Raw genomic sequence first — 16,411 nt, forward strand, 5'->3', positions numbered from 1 at the left:
AGATCAAGAGATCAACAGCAAATGAAGTGGAACGGCCAATGTGGAAAGGTTGGAACTTTACTAATTGATGATTTCGGAAACGATGAAAGAACAGATAAGACTGGGGATAAAGGGAAAACAAGTAACGAGAACAGTAGAGTAGTAAATGCGATAGAACACGAATGAGAAAGTGCAAGGGGCTTGGTGTATTTTTAGATTTCAATAAAACCTGAAATCAAAACTACAAACAGTAATAAAAAATGAAGTAAATCCAAAGTATGACAAACAGAACAACTGGGAAGAAAATACGGAAAACAGAAAAACAGTTGAATTAAATTTACAAAGAAAAGGACTTGTAGCATATAAACAATATTTAGAGAGATACAAGCATCTGGAATATTAATTAATTATACAAAGTATGAAGAGAGATCACAAAATACAAAATACAATTAGGAAACATATAAATATATGGCAAGCATAAATTTTTCAGACAAAATTAAAAAATATGTAGATAAACACTCTCCTTCTTTTTGCCTCAACAGTCAGCAAATTGAAAGTGTACTTGAAAATTGCTATGGCTGCTCTGATGTACAAACGATGGCGATTGCTTATATCCCAGACTCTTATCAATATGTTGGAAAAAATACGCCTCCATTTAGAAGACAGAACAAAGAAATGTCGCTGCACAAAATTGAGAAAAAAAATTGGCTGTACCACTTGATTTAGTCATTTTGGATTCTGAAAGTGATTCATCCACTTATTAATTCTGCCTTTTTTGCTTAATCAATATACCTATAATAATTTATTTATGATAAAATTTTACAGTGGAATCTAAATAGCTTTCAAACTCATTTACCTATGTCACAACTATTAATTAATATACACCACAAACTAATTTTTTTCAAGATACTAATTTTAAAAATTCCACATGCATGAATCTAAAATCTTTCACTTCACATTTTAAAGACAGAGATACTGTTGATCACGCTTTAGGTGGAGTTGCAATTTATGTTAAGGAATAAATAATAGCCAAAGAAATTTTATTAAACACAAGTCTCGAAGATTTAGCTGTAGAAATTGGTACTACACAAAAAGTCAACATATGTATGTATCTTCTTCTTCTTCTTAGCCTTCTGTCGTCCATGTTTGGACATAAGCCTCTCTTAACTCCTTCCATCGGTCTCTATCCTGAGCAACATATTTCCAATTTGTTCCGGCTATTCTTTTAATGCCATCAACCCATCTCATCTGTGGTCTTCCTCTTGGTCGTTTACTTTCGTAAGGTCTCCAATGTTGTATTGGAGTATTCCAACGTTGGTCTTTTTGTGTAGCAGTGTGGCCCGCGAAGCTCCATTTAAGTTTGGCAATTTTGGTTGCTATGTCATCGACTTTTGTTTTGGATCTTACCCAGTCGTTCCTCTTTTTATCTGACAGTCGTATCCCTAACATTACTCTTTCCATTGTTCTTTTTGTTGTGGCTAGTTTATTCATGTTTGCCTTGGTTAGGGTCCAGGTTTGACATCCATATGTCATGATAGGAAGGATGCATTGGTTGAACACTTTGCTCCTCAAGTATTGGGGTATTATGCGGTTCTTAAGTATCCAACTAAGTTTTCCAAATCCTGCCCATGCTAGTCTTGCTCTTCTAGTAATTTCCGCACTTTGGTTCTCTTTGTCAAGTCTCAGGATTTGGCCTAGGTAGATATATTCCTGGATTTGTTCTATCTCACTGCCATTTATAGTTATACGTCTGGGGTCATCTGTGTTTGTCATTATTTTTGTTTTTTTCATATTCATTTTTAGGCCGACGTATTGGGAGCTGGCTGCTAGTTCCCCCATCATAATTTGCAGTTCCTCGAATGTGCTCGCTATAATCACTATGTCGTCAGCGAATCTGAGGTGGTTTAACTTGTTGCCATTAACGTTAATGCCATAGGTTGACCAATTTGTAGTTTTGAAGACGTCTTCTAGGGCTAAGTTGAAAAGCTTTGGCGATATTACGTCTCCTTGTCTCACTCCTCTCTTAATGGGGATGGGATTTGTATTTTCGTCTAGTTGTACTATCATAGTTGCATTTTCATATTATATATATATATATATATATATATATATATATATATATATATATATACATTAATAGCTTGTTCTATGGCCCACATCTCGATACTATCAAACGCCTTTTCATAGTCGGCGAAGGCAAGAAATACGGGTAGTTGGTATTCATTTGCTTTCTTTATCAATGTTATCATTATCAGCAGATGGTCTGATGTACTATATCATTTGCGGAAGTCACACTGTTCAACCAGTTGGTAATTGTCCATTTTGTAGGTTAACCGGTTGTTAATAATTCTCATAAATAGTTTGTATACTTAACTGAGCAACGATCTTCTTCTTCTTCTTATTCAGCTAGCCATTCACGTCCACATCTGAACATAAGCCTCTTCAAGTCTTTCTTTCCATATCTATTGTACGCTACTTGTAGCCAATTTTTCCCGGCAGTCCTTTTCAGATCATCTGTCCATCTTATAGGAGGTCTGCCTCTGGGTCTTTTGTGTTGGTATGGTCTCCAGGTTAAAATTGATCTGTGCCATTTGTTTAGATCGCTCCTAGCTACATGTCCAGCGTATTCCCATTTCAACTTTAATGATTTTTGCACCACATCGGTGACTTTGGTTTTCTGTCTTATCCATGTGTTTGTTTTCTTGTCCTTAAGTGATATACCTAGCATTGCTCTTTCCATCGCGTGTTGAGTGACTCTAAGTATATTCATATTCTTTTTTGTGATTGTCCATGTTTGTGCCTGCATAAGTTAATATAGGAGCAACGATATAGGTCTATAATTCTGTAGATCACATTTGTCCCCTTTTTGTGTAAGAGTATTATGTATGTATGTGTATTGACTCCAAATTATAACCTAGAAGAACAAGATCTTGTAAACTTAATAGATCAGTTTCCTAATCCGAAATTTATTTTGAGAGATCTAAATGGACACAATACTAATAATTAGGGTTCCTTTAAAACTACACCTACTGGAAAAAAAATCATGAGTACAGTACTCCAGTCGTCAGAGACGAAAATACCGGAGGAAAATAAAGAATATAACATGCTCTAGGTTATATCAAGGAATAGATTCATTAGAAACAGACAATAAATCGTCAATTACAAACAATGCAGAAATCGTAGAAAAAATAGCGGAAACATTTGATATTGCTTGGCATCATAAGCTAATATCAACACTGGAATCTTGAGGCAATCAAGGAAATATACTTGCTTTTATTAAAAATTTTCTGCAAAATAGAAATTTTAAGGTTAAACTAAACGGTCTTCTATCTAATGTGAGATATCAAAAAAATTATACAACTTAAGACCTAAGGCTCCGTAATCAGCATGACGCCATTCTTTATAGCTATCAATGATCAAATCAATGAATAAACAATATACAAAGCATGGCCAAATTACTGTAAGATCAACTTGATAGATCTATAGCATGGTCTAAAAGAAGTGATTTTCAATTTGCTTTATCTAAAACTCGCTGCATCATATTATCAAAGAGACCAAAGCAGATAAAGGAAATACCTACTTTAAAACTTGGACTCCAGGTACTTTAATTTGTAAGAACAATTAAAAATCTAGGTTGAATATTTGATCAAGCTCTAATATGGAAGCACCATATTAAATAGAGAACCCCAAACAGAGTGTTATATTGTGAGACCCGCTAACACTAAAATACCTTCTAGTGGAGTGCCCACTAGTGGAGTTATACAGTGCGGAAAGAGGTAAATTGGGAAACCTGGAGAATTTGAAATAACTATCCTTAAAGTGCGGTGCCAAAGTGATTATTCAATATTTAAAAGCAATAAAATTTTTATAGAAAATCTGAGTGTTGTATTATTATTATAGATGTTAATATTTTTATTTTTTGTATATTAGTTTGTAAATAAAAAATCGCACGTTTCTTTGATCTAATAATATATGTAAATAATTTGGTAATAATAAACACTCTTCTAACTTCCTTGTTACATATGCTAACACATTAAATAATAAAAGATGTCCGAATTATGGACAAATTTAAAAAACAAGCGAAATCCTTAAACACGCTATTACATTTCAAATGGCAAATAAGTTTATTTATCTTCTAAATCTGATCTAAGGTCAACCAGATAGTATTACGCAAAGAAAATAATGTCTTTGCTTTTATGTCTCATTGTAAATGAATAAAAACCAGAATTTGGGGTCAAGTTGTTCGGATTGCCGTAAATGGTATACAACAATGTTATTTTTTATGATAGCTAGGTATTTATTTGAATGTTCTAGGAAATTCCCGCTAATGAGGAGATGACAACATGATTCACTGATGAGTAAATCAGGGCACAACATAGTATCTCATAAGTGGGGAAATTTGAATATTTTTTGCTTTTATCGTTTGATTAGAACCGGGAAAATTGTATTAAAAATAGTGTTATAAGAAACTGAAACCATGGCAAATGTAAAAGAACTCGAAATCAATGAAGGAGAATTATAATTTTTTAAGTAAACTTATTTAATGTATAATTAGCAAATCTACGTATGTATAATTTGCAAATTAGCCTATTTATTGAATAATTTTAATTAAAATTAAAAGATATAGCATTGTAGTCTTCGTGGCCAGTCTTAAACACGAATAAAAAAAAAAGAATATTTGCTTGAAGAACCAATTCATCTGAATCGGATTGATGGCTTGACGACGACCTTCTTCTTATAGTGCCGTATAGTGCGTTGTCGAATTATCTTAAGGCCAGACGTTTGTCTTTCGCCACATGCAAGCAAACAATTTAATTAAACCCAGCGTCTGAGACATGTTCACCCCTTAGAATTACTTTCGGGTGTAACAATTCATTCCCTTTCCCCCTTATAGCACTTTGATGCGCGATAGGAGCACAACTATCAGTCAAATGCTCTGCATGTGGGACTCCTGGGTAATAGAACTCCAACATGGTTCCCTAATCGATTTTAAATTCAGGACAGCGTGAACTGAAAATTCTTGCTTGGTCCTCAAGCCTCCGCTGATCTGATGCACAGTTCGGAAACTTGGTGCTCAAGAGTTTGGGCCCTACGTGATTTTTTGTTTTTGATTTTTTTTTGTTGGCTGAGGCATTTTTTATGTTTTTTATTGATTTTTAGTAGGATGTCGTGGTGGAAGGTCTTCGTTGTTGGGACCTACAGAGTGATTTGTGTTAGTCTGAATTGGTAGAGCTACGAACTGTCCTCTTTATTTTCTTTATTTTCTCTCTAGTGGTTGTTCTCTCTAGTTGCTCTATAGGGTTTGTGTTTGTTTCTGTCTCTCTGAATACCTTTTATTTAATTCCACTTTTGTTATTTTGGACTTTGTGTTTCAACATGCAACATGCAACATGCGACATGCAAAATCTCGCCAGAGCTATTTATGCCTGTCCAGTTCTTTATATTCCGTAGAAATGACATTCGACTGCGACCTTCTCCATCTTGCCCTCAATCTTTTTTTGGATATTTTTTTCCTCCCAGGATATGTTCCAATATCCAATCAATTTTTCGTACCTATATCAAGTTGAGTAACTCTTTCTCGGTATTTATCCTTCTTAAAACTTCCTATCTGTATATATTATGAGGAACATTCTTCGCAAAATCCACATTTTGAAAGCCTCCAACTTGTTAATCGAAGGTATCTTTAACGTCCACGTCTCCATGAATTATAACAATTTGGACCATAAATAGCATTTAAATATCCTGTAATGGAGATTGAAGGAAAAATTGTGGTTTCATAGCGGCTAAAATTTAATAAAAGGTTGTTTTGCTTGTTCAGTGTGGCATTTGACGACGACCATAATTAGAATAACCTTGTGAGACCAAGAAATGTGAAATATATATATCGAAGGAGAAACAGATAGATATCTACGTCTTACAAGAAACAAAGAAAAAAGAGAAATATCACGAAATTCTAGGAGAAACAAATCTTAATTTATAGTGGGATGCGAAAACAAGATATGAATAAAGAAGGAGTTACCATACTAAGATGTCAAAATTAGATAACTGAGTACCAATATATCTAAAAGGATCATCTTACTAAAGAAAAGATTAATTATTATTTATTAGATTATCGAATTATATAACCCAGAAAATTGCGAACTATGTATGGATGATTGTTATGTAGTTTATCCACTATCATGATTTTTGTCTTTGATATGTTTTACTGCAGACCAAATATTTGACTTTAGTTATCAACCAGTCGTATGAGATCAATTAACTCTTCTTGACTATTTGCAAGAAGGGCTGTGTCGTCTGCAAAACGTAGGTTGTATATTTTTCTGCCATTTATTGGTATGTCCTTTTCTTATCTTTATAGTGGGATATTGAATTTCCTAGATTTTTCTTTTATTTGTCTATATGTTCAGAAGATGTTCTCAAGTACCTCTACCTTTGGTACATCCAGTTGGCTCTTGGGGTATTTCTCTTTGTAGACAATTGAGAGATGGTTTTATAGTTGTCGTACTTATAGAAGCTGCCTTTTTATGTATTGTCGTTATTGTAGATTTTGTCCAGTCGTCAGGCTGGAGTGCCATTGCTTGGAATGCCATATTTTGTTACAGAACAAGTGAAACAATTTTATTCCAGTTTCTTCTGTAGCTTTGAGCATTTCTGCTGTTATCATATCTGGACCTGGTTCTTTGTTATACTTGAGTTTACTGATCTCCAATCTTATTTGATTCTTGAGTATGTTAGGTTCTTTTTCGATATCTTCAGGAGTTTGGCGAACAAGTTCCTGGCGTTGATTATATTTATATAGATCCCGGCAATATAATCTCTATGTCTCAACTATAACTTCTCTGTTGGTTCTCAGGGTTCTTGTATGGTCTTCAACAGCCTAAGTTCTGGCTTTAAAGTCTCTTGTTATGTATCGCAGAGAACGAGAATTGCTGCCAATAATAAAAAGAAGAAAACCTGCTTATCTGGGACATATATTTCGAAATTCCAAGTACCAGTTTTTAAAGCTTATTATGGAAGGGAAGTTAAAAGGAAAACGAGGCATCGAAAGAAAGAAATACGAATGGCTTAAAAACATAAGGGATTGGACAAACCTCGATGCCCATGCACTCTTTAGAGGCACACAAGACCGAGAGGAGTATGCCAGCATTGTCGCCAACATCCACTAATTAGATAGGGCACCATAAGAAGTTATGTATCGCATTTTTCTAAATAGATCTCTTGGCTGATAGTTTTGATCGTGGCTCTTAATTTCTTTGCATATATTAGGATAGTATTGTTGTTTATCGTTCCACTTCGAAAATCGTTCTCAAAATACAAACAAGTATTTTGAGAACGATTTCCGAAGTGGAAATTGAAACGTCAATAAACTTATTTTAACCTTCAATTGTGGCTGATTCTAGAAATATAAAGGAGCAATAGACTTTTAATATAATTATGTAAACAAAAAATACCATATGAGGTTCCGACAAACTCCAGGGCGTTTCCAAGAATCGGTAATCCGTCGGGTCCGGGGATTTTATCGGCACATTCAATAAGATGGCGGCGAGAAATCTTCCAGTAGATGTACCATAGCGATAATGCCGGCAGAAGAAGGAACACAAAGACGTTGGTTGCAGATAGGCTGCCAGTCTGAAGGGCTAGATCAGGGCCTGCTGTGGTAGTGGCCGACATTTTTGATCTGAAAATTGTAAAAGTTTATTAGTAATCAGTATTAAAATAAAATAAAATTAAAAGAAAATAAATGTCCTTATATTTCAACTTGCAACACTATAGAACTTCTCATTACCAGAGGTGTCCGATAAGGAGACGCAATATCACTAAACTCTTCACTGCAACTCTAGAAAATATATTCAGCAAAATTAATTGGCAGAATAAAGTAATATTCATTGATGAAGAATACCTCAGCCATCTAAGATTTGCAGACGACATCGTTCTGATTGCTAATAATCATGCAAAACTAAAATAACTTACAAGCCACCTAAATGCAGCTAGCAATGAAGTTGGCCTAAAAATGAACTTGACAAAAACAAAAGCCACGTACAACGGTACGCTTTAACATCTGTTAAAGCGTACCCGGGATCCGAAATAAATTCGGACCACAATCCACTTATCGCCAAAATGAAACTTAGTTTAAAGAAAGTTCAAAAACCAAAAATTATGAAGTACGATATTAACCAACTGAAAAATAAAACAGTAAAGGAAAAGGTACAAAAACGCCTAAAAGAAAAAACGTGGGTTCGTACAGAAAAACCATGAGCCCGTACAGAAACAGATAACACAGATGTAGAACTAGAAAATTTGCACAAAGTAAGTCAAGAAATAACAGAGAAATACTTAAAACCTGAAAGAACAAATAAAAAGGAATGGATGACGGAGGAGATTCTATGTATGATGGAAGACAGAAGAAACGCTAAAGATAATAAGAATTACTACAACAACATAAATAACGAAATAAAAAAGAAAATTGGTTTAGCTCGAAGTGTACAGAGATAGAGTCATTACAACAAAAACATGATTCATTTAACCTCCATAAAAAGATTAAAGAAGTGGCAGGCTTATATAAACACAAGAACACTGGATTCCTGACAGATAATCAGGGAAACATAGTATTGGAAATAGAGCATAAAAGAGATATTTGGATTAAATACCTAGAAAAAACTTTTGAAGATATACGAAGTAACACTGGTATTACAACAAATATCAATTGCGAATCTGGACCACCATTTACAGTCGAAGAAGTAAAATATGCCATCAAAAGCACCAAAGATGGTAAAGCAGTAGGCCCTGATAATTTTCACTCAGAATTCTTAAAACTTATGGACTATGATGGCATAAAATGGTTGACAAATATATTTAACAGTATATATGATACGGGCGTGGTTCCCCAAGAGTGGTTAGTGTCAACTTTTATAAATCTTCCAAAAAAAACCCAATGCGAGAAAGTGCGAAGGCTATAGAATTATAAGCCTTATGGGCCATTTACTTAAAACATTTCTAAAGGTCATTCACAAAAGAATATATACAAAATGTGAGGAACAACTAACAAGAACACAATTCGGATTTCGTGATGCTCTGGGAACACGGGAGGCCCCTTTTTGTGAGGGATGCAGGGATGTAAATTGTGACATATACGTATGCTTTATAGATTACCAGAAGGCATTTGACAGAGTAAAACATGACAAATTAATGACTCTAATGCAAGAAATTGGAATTGACAACAAAGATCTTAGAATTATCAGAAACATTTACTACAATCAAACGGCCAAAATCAAAATAGAAGACCAGTTAACTGATAAAATTGCAATAGAACGTGGAGTACGACAGGGCTGTATTTTGTCTCCATTGTTGTTCAACATTTATTCTGAATGGGTATTTAAGGAAGCTTTAGACAGTTGTGCGAAAGGAATACTAATAAACGGTGAATGGTTGAATAACATTAGATATGCAGATAACACTATAGTTTTTGCCGATAATCTGAATGACTTACAGATATTAACAAATCGCATAACAGAAGTCAGCAACAGATATGGACTAGCTCTTAACATAAAGAAAACCAAATTTATGACAATTAGTAAAAAACCAATACTAAACGCTCAACTTACAATCAACCAACAGAATATCGAAAGAGTCGAGCAATATACATATCTAGGCACCAATTTAAATAGCCAATGGGACCACTCAACAGAAATTAAACAGCGAATAATAAAAGCAAAAGCAGCATTCGTTAGAATGAGAACCATTTTCAACAGTCGAGACATATCATTAAAAACAAAATGCCGTCTATTGAACTGCTACATATTCACAGTTCTGCTCTACGGAATGGAAGCATGGACACTGACTGTTGCATCTATGAATCGGCTCGAAGCTTTCGAAATGTGGTGTTATAGGCGCATCTTACGTATATCCTGGGTTGACAGAGTTACTAATGTGGAGGTCCTGCGTAGAATGGGGAAAGAATGTGAAATTCTCATGACCGTCAAAACTAAAAAGTTGGAATATCTAGGACATGTAATGAGAAATCAAGAACGTTACGGCCTTCTCCAGCTGATTCTCCAAGGGAAAGTAAATGGTAAGAGAGGACCGGGAAGAAGACGCATTTCCTGGCTTCAAAATTTACGAAAGTGGTATAACACGACTACCACTGAACTGTTCCGCGCTGCAATAAATAAAGTAAAGATAGCCGTGATGATTGCCAACATCCGGAACGGATAGGCACTTTAAGAAGAAGAAGATGTACAACGAGCTAGTTGATGTCCAAAATGTAATAATAAACAACACCGCACTTGAAACAAGAGAAGAGTATGTATACCTGGGACAATTAATACAAAAATCTGGTTCCTTACTTCCAGAAATTAACAGAAGAATAAAACTGGCTTGGGATCTTTTGGTAGAAATGATATATTTAAATCGAAGATGCCCATTCACCTGAAGAAAAAAGCATTCGTTCAGTGTATACTACCAATTATGACATACGGCTGCGAAACTTGGACACTAAAGAAAGAGATTATATCGAAAGTCACTCAAAGGTCAATGGAGCAATGCATGCTAGGTATAACAAAGAGAGATCGAAAAAGAATAGAATGGATCAGATAGAAAACCAAGGGGACTGATGCAATCCATAGAATTAAATCTTTAAAATGGGCGAGACATTTAGCGAAAACAAATGACAATGGTGGTCCACTAAAATTACACTGTGGCATCCAAGAGGTATCAAGAGACCAAGAAGATCAAATTTAAGATCGGACTATGACATAAGGAAACAAGCCGGTACAACATTGCACAGAAAAGCGAATTATAGACAATCGTGGGTAGAAATGAAGATTGACTATGTAAGGGAGGCTAGACAATCGGTAGAATATGATGATATAATTGCCCCGGATCTAAAGAACCCGAGGAAGATGACCACTCCGATGGACAGACCAAGTAAGAAGCAGCCCTGGTCACTCTCTGTTTGAGACAGGACACGGAGAGAAAATAATTAATAGCAACCATACGCCGAAAACCATAACGTCACCACATCCTTAGGAAGGATACAGGATAGAGGAAGAGGAGAGGACTAAGAGTTACTGACTAGATTTGAAAGAATGAAAGATTTTAACGATTTGAATAAAATTAGAAGAGAATGGATATTATAATATGGATCATATGAAGAGTAAGAAATAAAGATCAAAATAGCAAAGAAATTAAAAATTTAAAGCGCTAGTGATAATAATATTAGAACTGCATTACAAAATGCTGCAACATTTTGAAAAGAAAAATAAAACTAAGACTCCACAAGACATGCGAATGAGATCTGAGTTATTGTTAAATCTGAAAAAAAAAAACAGTCAGAAATATGTGAGCAGAAAACGCTCAATTGTAAGATCCATTTACAGAAACATTAATTCAGAAATAAGGTGAAAAAGAAAAACTAACATAGAAATGGGAATTCTATACGATGTTACACTAATATCAATCCTATTAAAACCACACGAAGAATAGATTAGTTAGAACAGATAGAACGAATTTAAGTAAGAATGCCAAAATACTTACGTAAGGAAAACATAATGCTAAAGAAAAGAAAAGGGAGAACACGACAAAGGTAGAGTAGCACTATAAAAAGAGACTCAATATCAAGTAAACAATACGGATTAAAAACCAATGCAAACAAAACAAAAGTTTTAACAATTGATCAAGCTATAAATAATCAAGCACAAGCCACAAGCAAAGCTGGATTCGAAATAGTGGGAAATTTTAACTGCCTCGGATCGATAATAATAAATAATGTCAGCAACAGCGAAACTGACGAAAATCTGGAAAGACACCGACATAACTAAATGAACGCAACTTCGCTAGGATATAAGGATATCCTATATCGGAATACAGAACAAATAAGCACACATATCGATACTCAACTGCCACGCCTCTCCAGAAGAAGCCACGTAAGAAGACAAAGTAGAATTTTATGAAATCCTAGATGAAACCTGTGAAAATATTTCCAGAAATAACATCTTAATAATAATGGGCGACTTTAATGCAAAGGTGGGAAGGAAAGATTACAATCGAAATGTCGAGGGCAAAGAAACCATACATGAAGTCACAAACGATAAATCTTGAAATTTGTAGCATCTGCCACAAATACATTATAGTCAGTACAAAACATAAACACAAAAGAAAATACAAGATAACGTGGATGATACCAGAAAGAATAGATGGCAATCAAATAGACCATGTATTGATTTCGAAAAAGTGGATACAAATAATACAAGGCGTCTGATCTTATAGAGGAGCATATGAGAACACTGAACACCCACTACTAATAGCAAAATTAAAGATGAAAATAATCAAAACAAATATTAACAAGTAAAGAAAAAGGAAAAAATAGAACATAGATAAATGAAAAACACAAGAAACAAAACAAAGGTACAGACAAGAAATAGGACAGAAACTAAGAAGATACAACAATAAATAACATAGAAAAGAAATGGAAAAATATAAAAAAACAGCATACTAGAAACTACAGAACAAATAATATGATCCCAACAAAACAAAAAAAATTGAAAGCATAGTTTGATAAAGAATGTCACAGTGCCAAAAAAGACTAATTAAAAACCTCGCGATAAATCCGAACATATTACCTCTATTTGTAAACGTGCGAACTCCAGACTGTATCTTATTCGGAGGTGTTTTTCGAGAGTTTCAATGCAATCATTCTGTAAACTTTACACTCTTTACGTAAGACCCATACTTGAATACGCTGGACCAACGTGGTATCCTGATCTGGTTCGAGACAAGACTATGTTGGAAAACGTCCAAAGAAAAGCCACCCGAATTTCTTTGGGACCGAGAAGACCTTCCTATGCAGAAAGACTTAGTATGGCTAACCTAACTTCCTTTGAACTTCGCCGACAACGTGGAGACTTAATTACAACTTTTATAATATTAAAATTCAATTTTGGAAATCTCGATGAAATTTTTTATCATTAATCAAGATGAACGCCTCAGAGGTCATCAGTTCAAACTGAAGAAAGAAAATTTTTCTACAAGATCAAGGCAGAACTTTTTACCAAATAGAGTTTTTGAGTGCTGGAATAACCTTAACGATAACATTGTCCAGATGCGTATGAAAATTTTTGGGAGATACACCGACATACCAAGTCACCTAGGACTCGATAACATGGAAAGAGTCCCACCAGAGCTCAATTCTTTTGATACCGTAGGTATCTGGGATGAGTGAATTTTCCCCTTAGAGGGAGTGTGAGCCGTATGGCTAAATCTGGATAATAATAATAATAATAATAAATAAATAACTAGAGAATGGAAGGCGGGAACATCTAGCATGCTACCACAAAAAAGCAAGAAGTCACGAACCTCTATAGAAGAAAGAAAGGAACATGGAAATCTTAACAAATGCAACTGTTTAAAATAAATAATTAGGACAACAAGAGACTACTCGAATATATATACCAACAATATAGTACCAAAAAAACAACAGTAAAAATAAACAAAAAAGTTTGGGAAAACCATCCAAGCCGACCAAATTGTTCCATAGAAAAAAATATCGGTAACAGTATCAACAGGGATTTAGAAAAGGGAAATTAGGAATAGATGCAATACACGTATTAACGTAATCCGTCCAAAAGAATAGAAATACCAGCAAAGTTAATAAAACAAACTAGAATGACAATGAAGGACTCATCAGCAAGAGTTACTACATCCGAAGGAGATACCAACGACATCAATATAGAACGTGGCGTAAGACAAAGAGATAGTTTGTCAACAGGGCTATTTAATATCATACTAGAAGAAGTAATCAAGGATACAGAGTTTCGAAAAAGAACAATTATTCAAAGTTCAACACAAATTATAGGATACGCGGACGATCTAGCATTTGTAGAGCGTGACAAACAAAAGCTAGAAGAAACAGTCCTAACGTTGATAAGAGAAGCAAAGCACAGATGACTAATCAGAATAAAACAAAATACTTAATAAGTACAAGAGACTATGTAAACAGAACAATAGAAATAATGAAAGGTGAAAATAAGTTCCAAAGTGTCGATTACTTTAAATACTTAAGGGTGTTAGTGGACGGCGAAAATTAAAGAAGTGCAGAAGTAAGGTAAATATTTAAAGCGGGGAACGGGGTGTATTGGAAATATCACCTACTACTTAAATACAAAAGCCTGAGCAAAAAAACCAAAGACAAATTTGTAAAGTAGCAATTAGACGGCATATGGAGTGGAAGTAGTGTGTCTTACCAAAAAAGATGAAAGAAAACTGAGAATAATTAAGGAAAGATTATGAAAAAACTACATGGCCCAATAAAGACAAAACAAGAAGAATATAGAAGATTCATAAACTATGAAATAAAAAATATAACCGAAAGGGAAGACATAGTAAAATTTATTAAAGCACAACGATTGAGACGGTTTAAACACATACAAAGAAGAGAAGAAGACGCACTAATTAGGAAGATAATAAACTGGAAATGATTACCATAATGACTAAAAAAGATGAAGAAGACTTACGAATATTAGAAAAGAAGATCACGAGAACCATACTGGGACCAATCAAAACAGATCAAAATGAATATAGAAGCAGAAATAATGCAGAGATTAAAAAAGTACTAAAAGAACATCGTAAATGAGAACATTTTGAGAACGATTTCCGAAGTGGAAATTAAAACGTCAATAAACTTACTTTAACCTTTAATTGTGGCTTATTCCCATTTAAATAGTAATTACTTTAACATACCACAAGAAAATAGCTTCAGAACAATAGGTATATATGGACGACTCGAAAATGGACGAAAAAATGTAAAAAACCACAAACACATACAAATTGCAATCCTTGATACAAATAACTATTTTAATTAATTTAACATAAACTTACTATAAAAAACTAGACCAAATCACTATCTCGATATTATTCTCCCCGTATATTATACCACCACTATGTCTAATTGTTCTACTCTCAATGATCTAGAAACCTTGTCTATTAATCTTTTATAGTTGCCCTACCATGTCGTAGAATAAATATTATTTCCATAAAAAAATATTATTTTAATTTCAGTGCATCCAAAGGTTGCAGGGCATATTTCCGATTAAAATTCATAAAAAAATCATGTTTGTACAAGCGAATGTAGAATGAGTATTGGAAACCGTAAATATGGCATTGTAAATGTGAAATGCTTGAAATTTGATTTCCTGTTTTTCTAGTTTTAGAGAGAAAAGTTTAAAATTTGCTAAAGATGCACAAAGAAAGATGTTTTAATATAAAATTTTATATTGTCCTAAATATGCTAATAATTCTTCTTCTTTTGGTGCCTATTCATTTCGAATATTGGCGATCATTCTGACTATCATTATTTTATTACCTGATGCTTTAAATAGATCAGTTGTTGTGGAGAACCATTTCTTTAGGTTTTTCAACCATAATATTCTTCTTCTCCCAATTCCTCGCTTTCCGAATACTTTGCCTCAAATGATTATTTTCAGTAATCTGTATTTAGTGCCGTTTCTCATTATGTGTCCGAGATATTCTAACTGTCTCCGTTTAATCCGTATACATCACTTCTCTTTTTTTCCTCATTCTTCGTAGTACAGTCTTGTTGGTTATCTTGTCTGTCTATGATATCTTTAAGATTCTTCTGTATAGCCACATCTCGAAGGCTTCAAGTTTTTTCTCCATCGCTGCAGTGAGTGTCCAGGACTTAACTCCGTAGTATAATATCGAAAAGATATAACATCGTAGGAGCCTTACTTTTATCTTCAGATTAAGGTTGTGGCTTTTAACGAGTTTGGCCATGTTGTTGAATACACTACTTGCCTTCTCTATTCTACATTTTACTTCTTGTGAGTGAGTGATGTAAAGGCTGCTTTAAAACAGTCTAAGAATGGTAAGGCTACAGGCCCGGACGAAATACCCGTTGAACTTATTAAGGTGATGACTGAAGTGAGCACGAAGGAGTTAACTGAACTGTTCAACGCCATATACGATTCAGGTAATATCCCAGAGGAATGGCTATTGTCAACATTTGTAACGCTACCAAAAAACCGATCTGCGAAAACGTGCGAAGATTTCGCAACTATCAGTCTTATGAGTCATGCACTTAAAATTTTTCTTAAAATCATACATGCCAGAATTTACAAGAAATGCGAAGAAAATGTCGGTGAAATGAAATTCGGATTACGCAATTCCATGGGTACACGTGAAGCACTTTTTACCTTACAAGTCCTACTTCAGAGATGCCGCGATGTCAGTTGTGATGTCTATATTTGTTTTATTGACTACGCCAAGGCATTTGACCGTTGTTAGCATCAGAAGATGGTCACCGCACTACAAAGAGTAGGATTGGATGAGAAGGACATTCGGATCATCATGAATTTATACTGGAACCAGCGTGCTCAAGTCAAGGTCGAAGACCAGCTGACCGACCAAGTGAAGATCATCC

General features: G+C 34.4%; 1 protein-coding gene across 1 annotated transcript in view; it reads right to left on the minus strand.

Annotated features, from left to right (window-relative positions):
* Cyp4g15 (Cytochrome P450 4g15) overlaps positions 1–14,972 on the minus strand; it is a 29,475-nt gene extending 14,503 nt beyond the window's left edge. The window contains exons 1-2 of the mRNA XM_072537235.1: positions 14,851–14,972; positions 7,431–7,657 (exon numbers count right to left, since the gene is read on the minus strand). Coding sequence (XP_072393336.1) covers positions 7,431–7,650 — 220 coding nt within the window. The 5' untranslated portion in view covers positions 7,651–7,657; positions 14,851–14,972. The remainder of the gene's footprint in view (positions 1–7,430; positions 7,658–14,850) is intronic.
* Between the last annotated feature and the right edge of the window lie 1,439 nt (positions 14,973–16,411).

This window comes from Diabrotica undecimpunctata, chromosome 1 (assembly GCF_040954645.1).
Source record: "Diabrotica undecimpunctata isolate CICGRU chromosome 1, icDiaUnde3, whole genome shotgun sequence".
In the NCBI taxonomy this organism is placed as follows: Eukaryota; Metazoa; Arthropoda; class Insecta; order Coleoptera; family Chrysomelidae; genus Diabrotica; species Diabrotica undecimpunctata.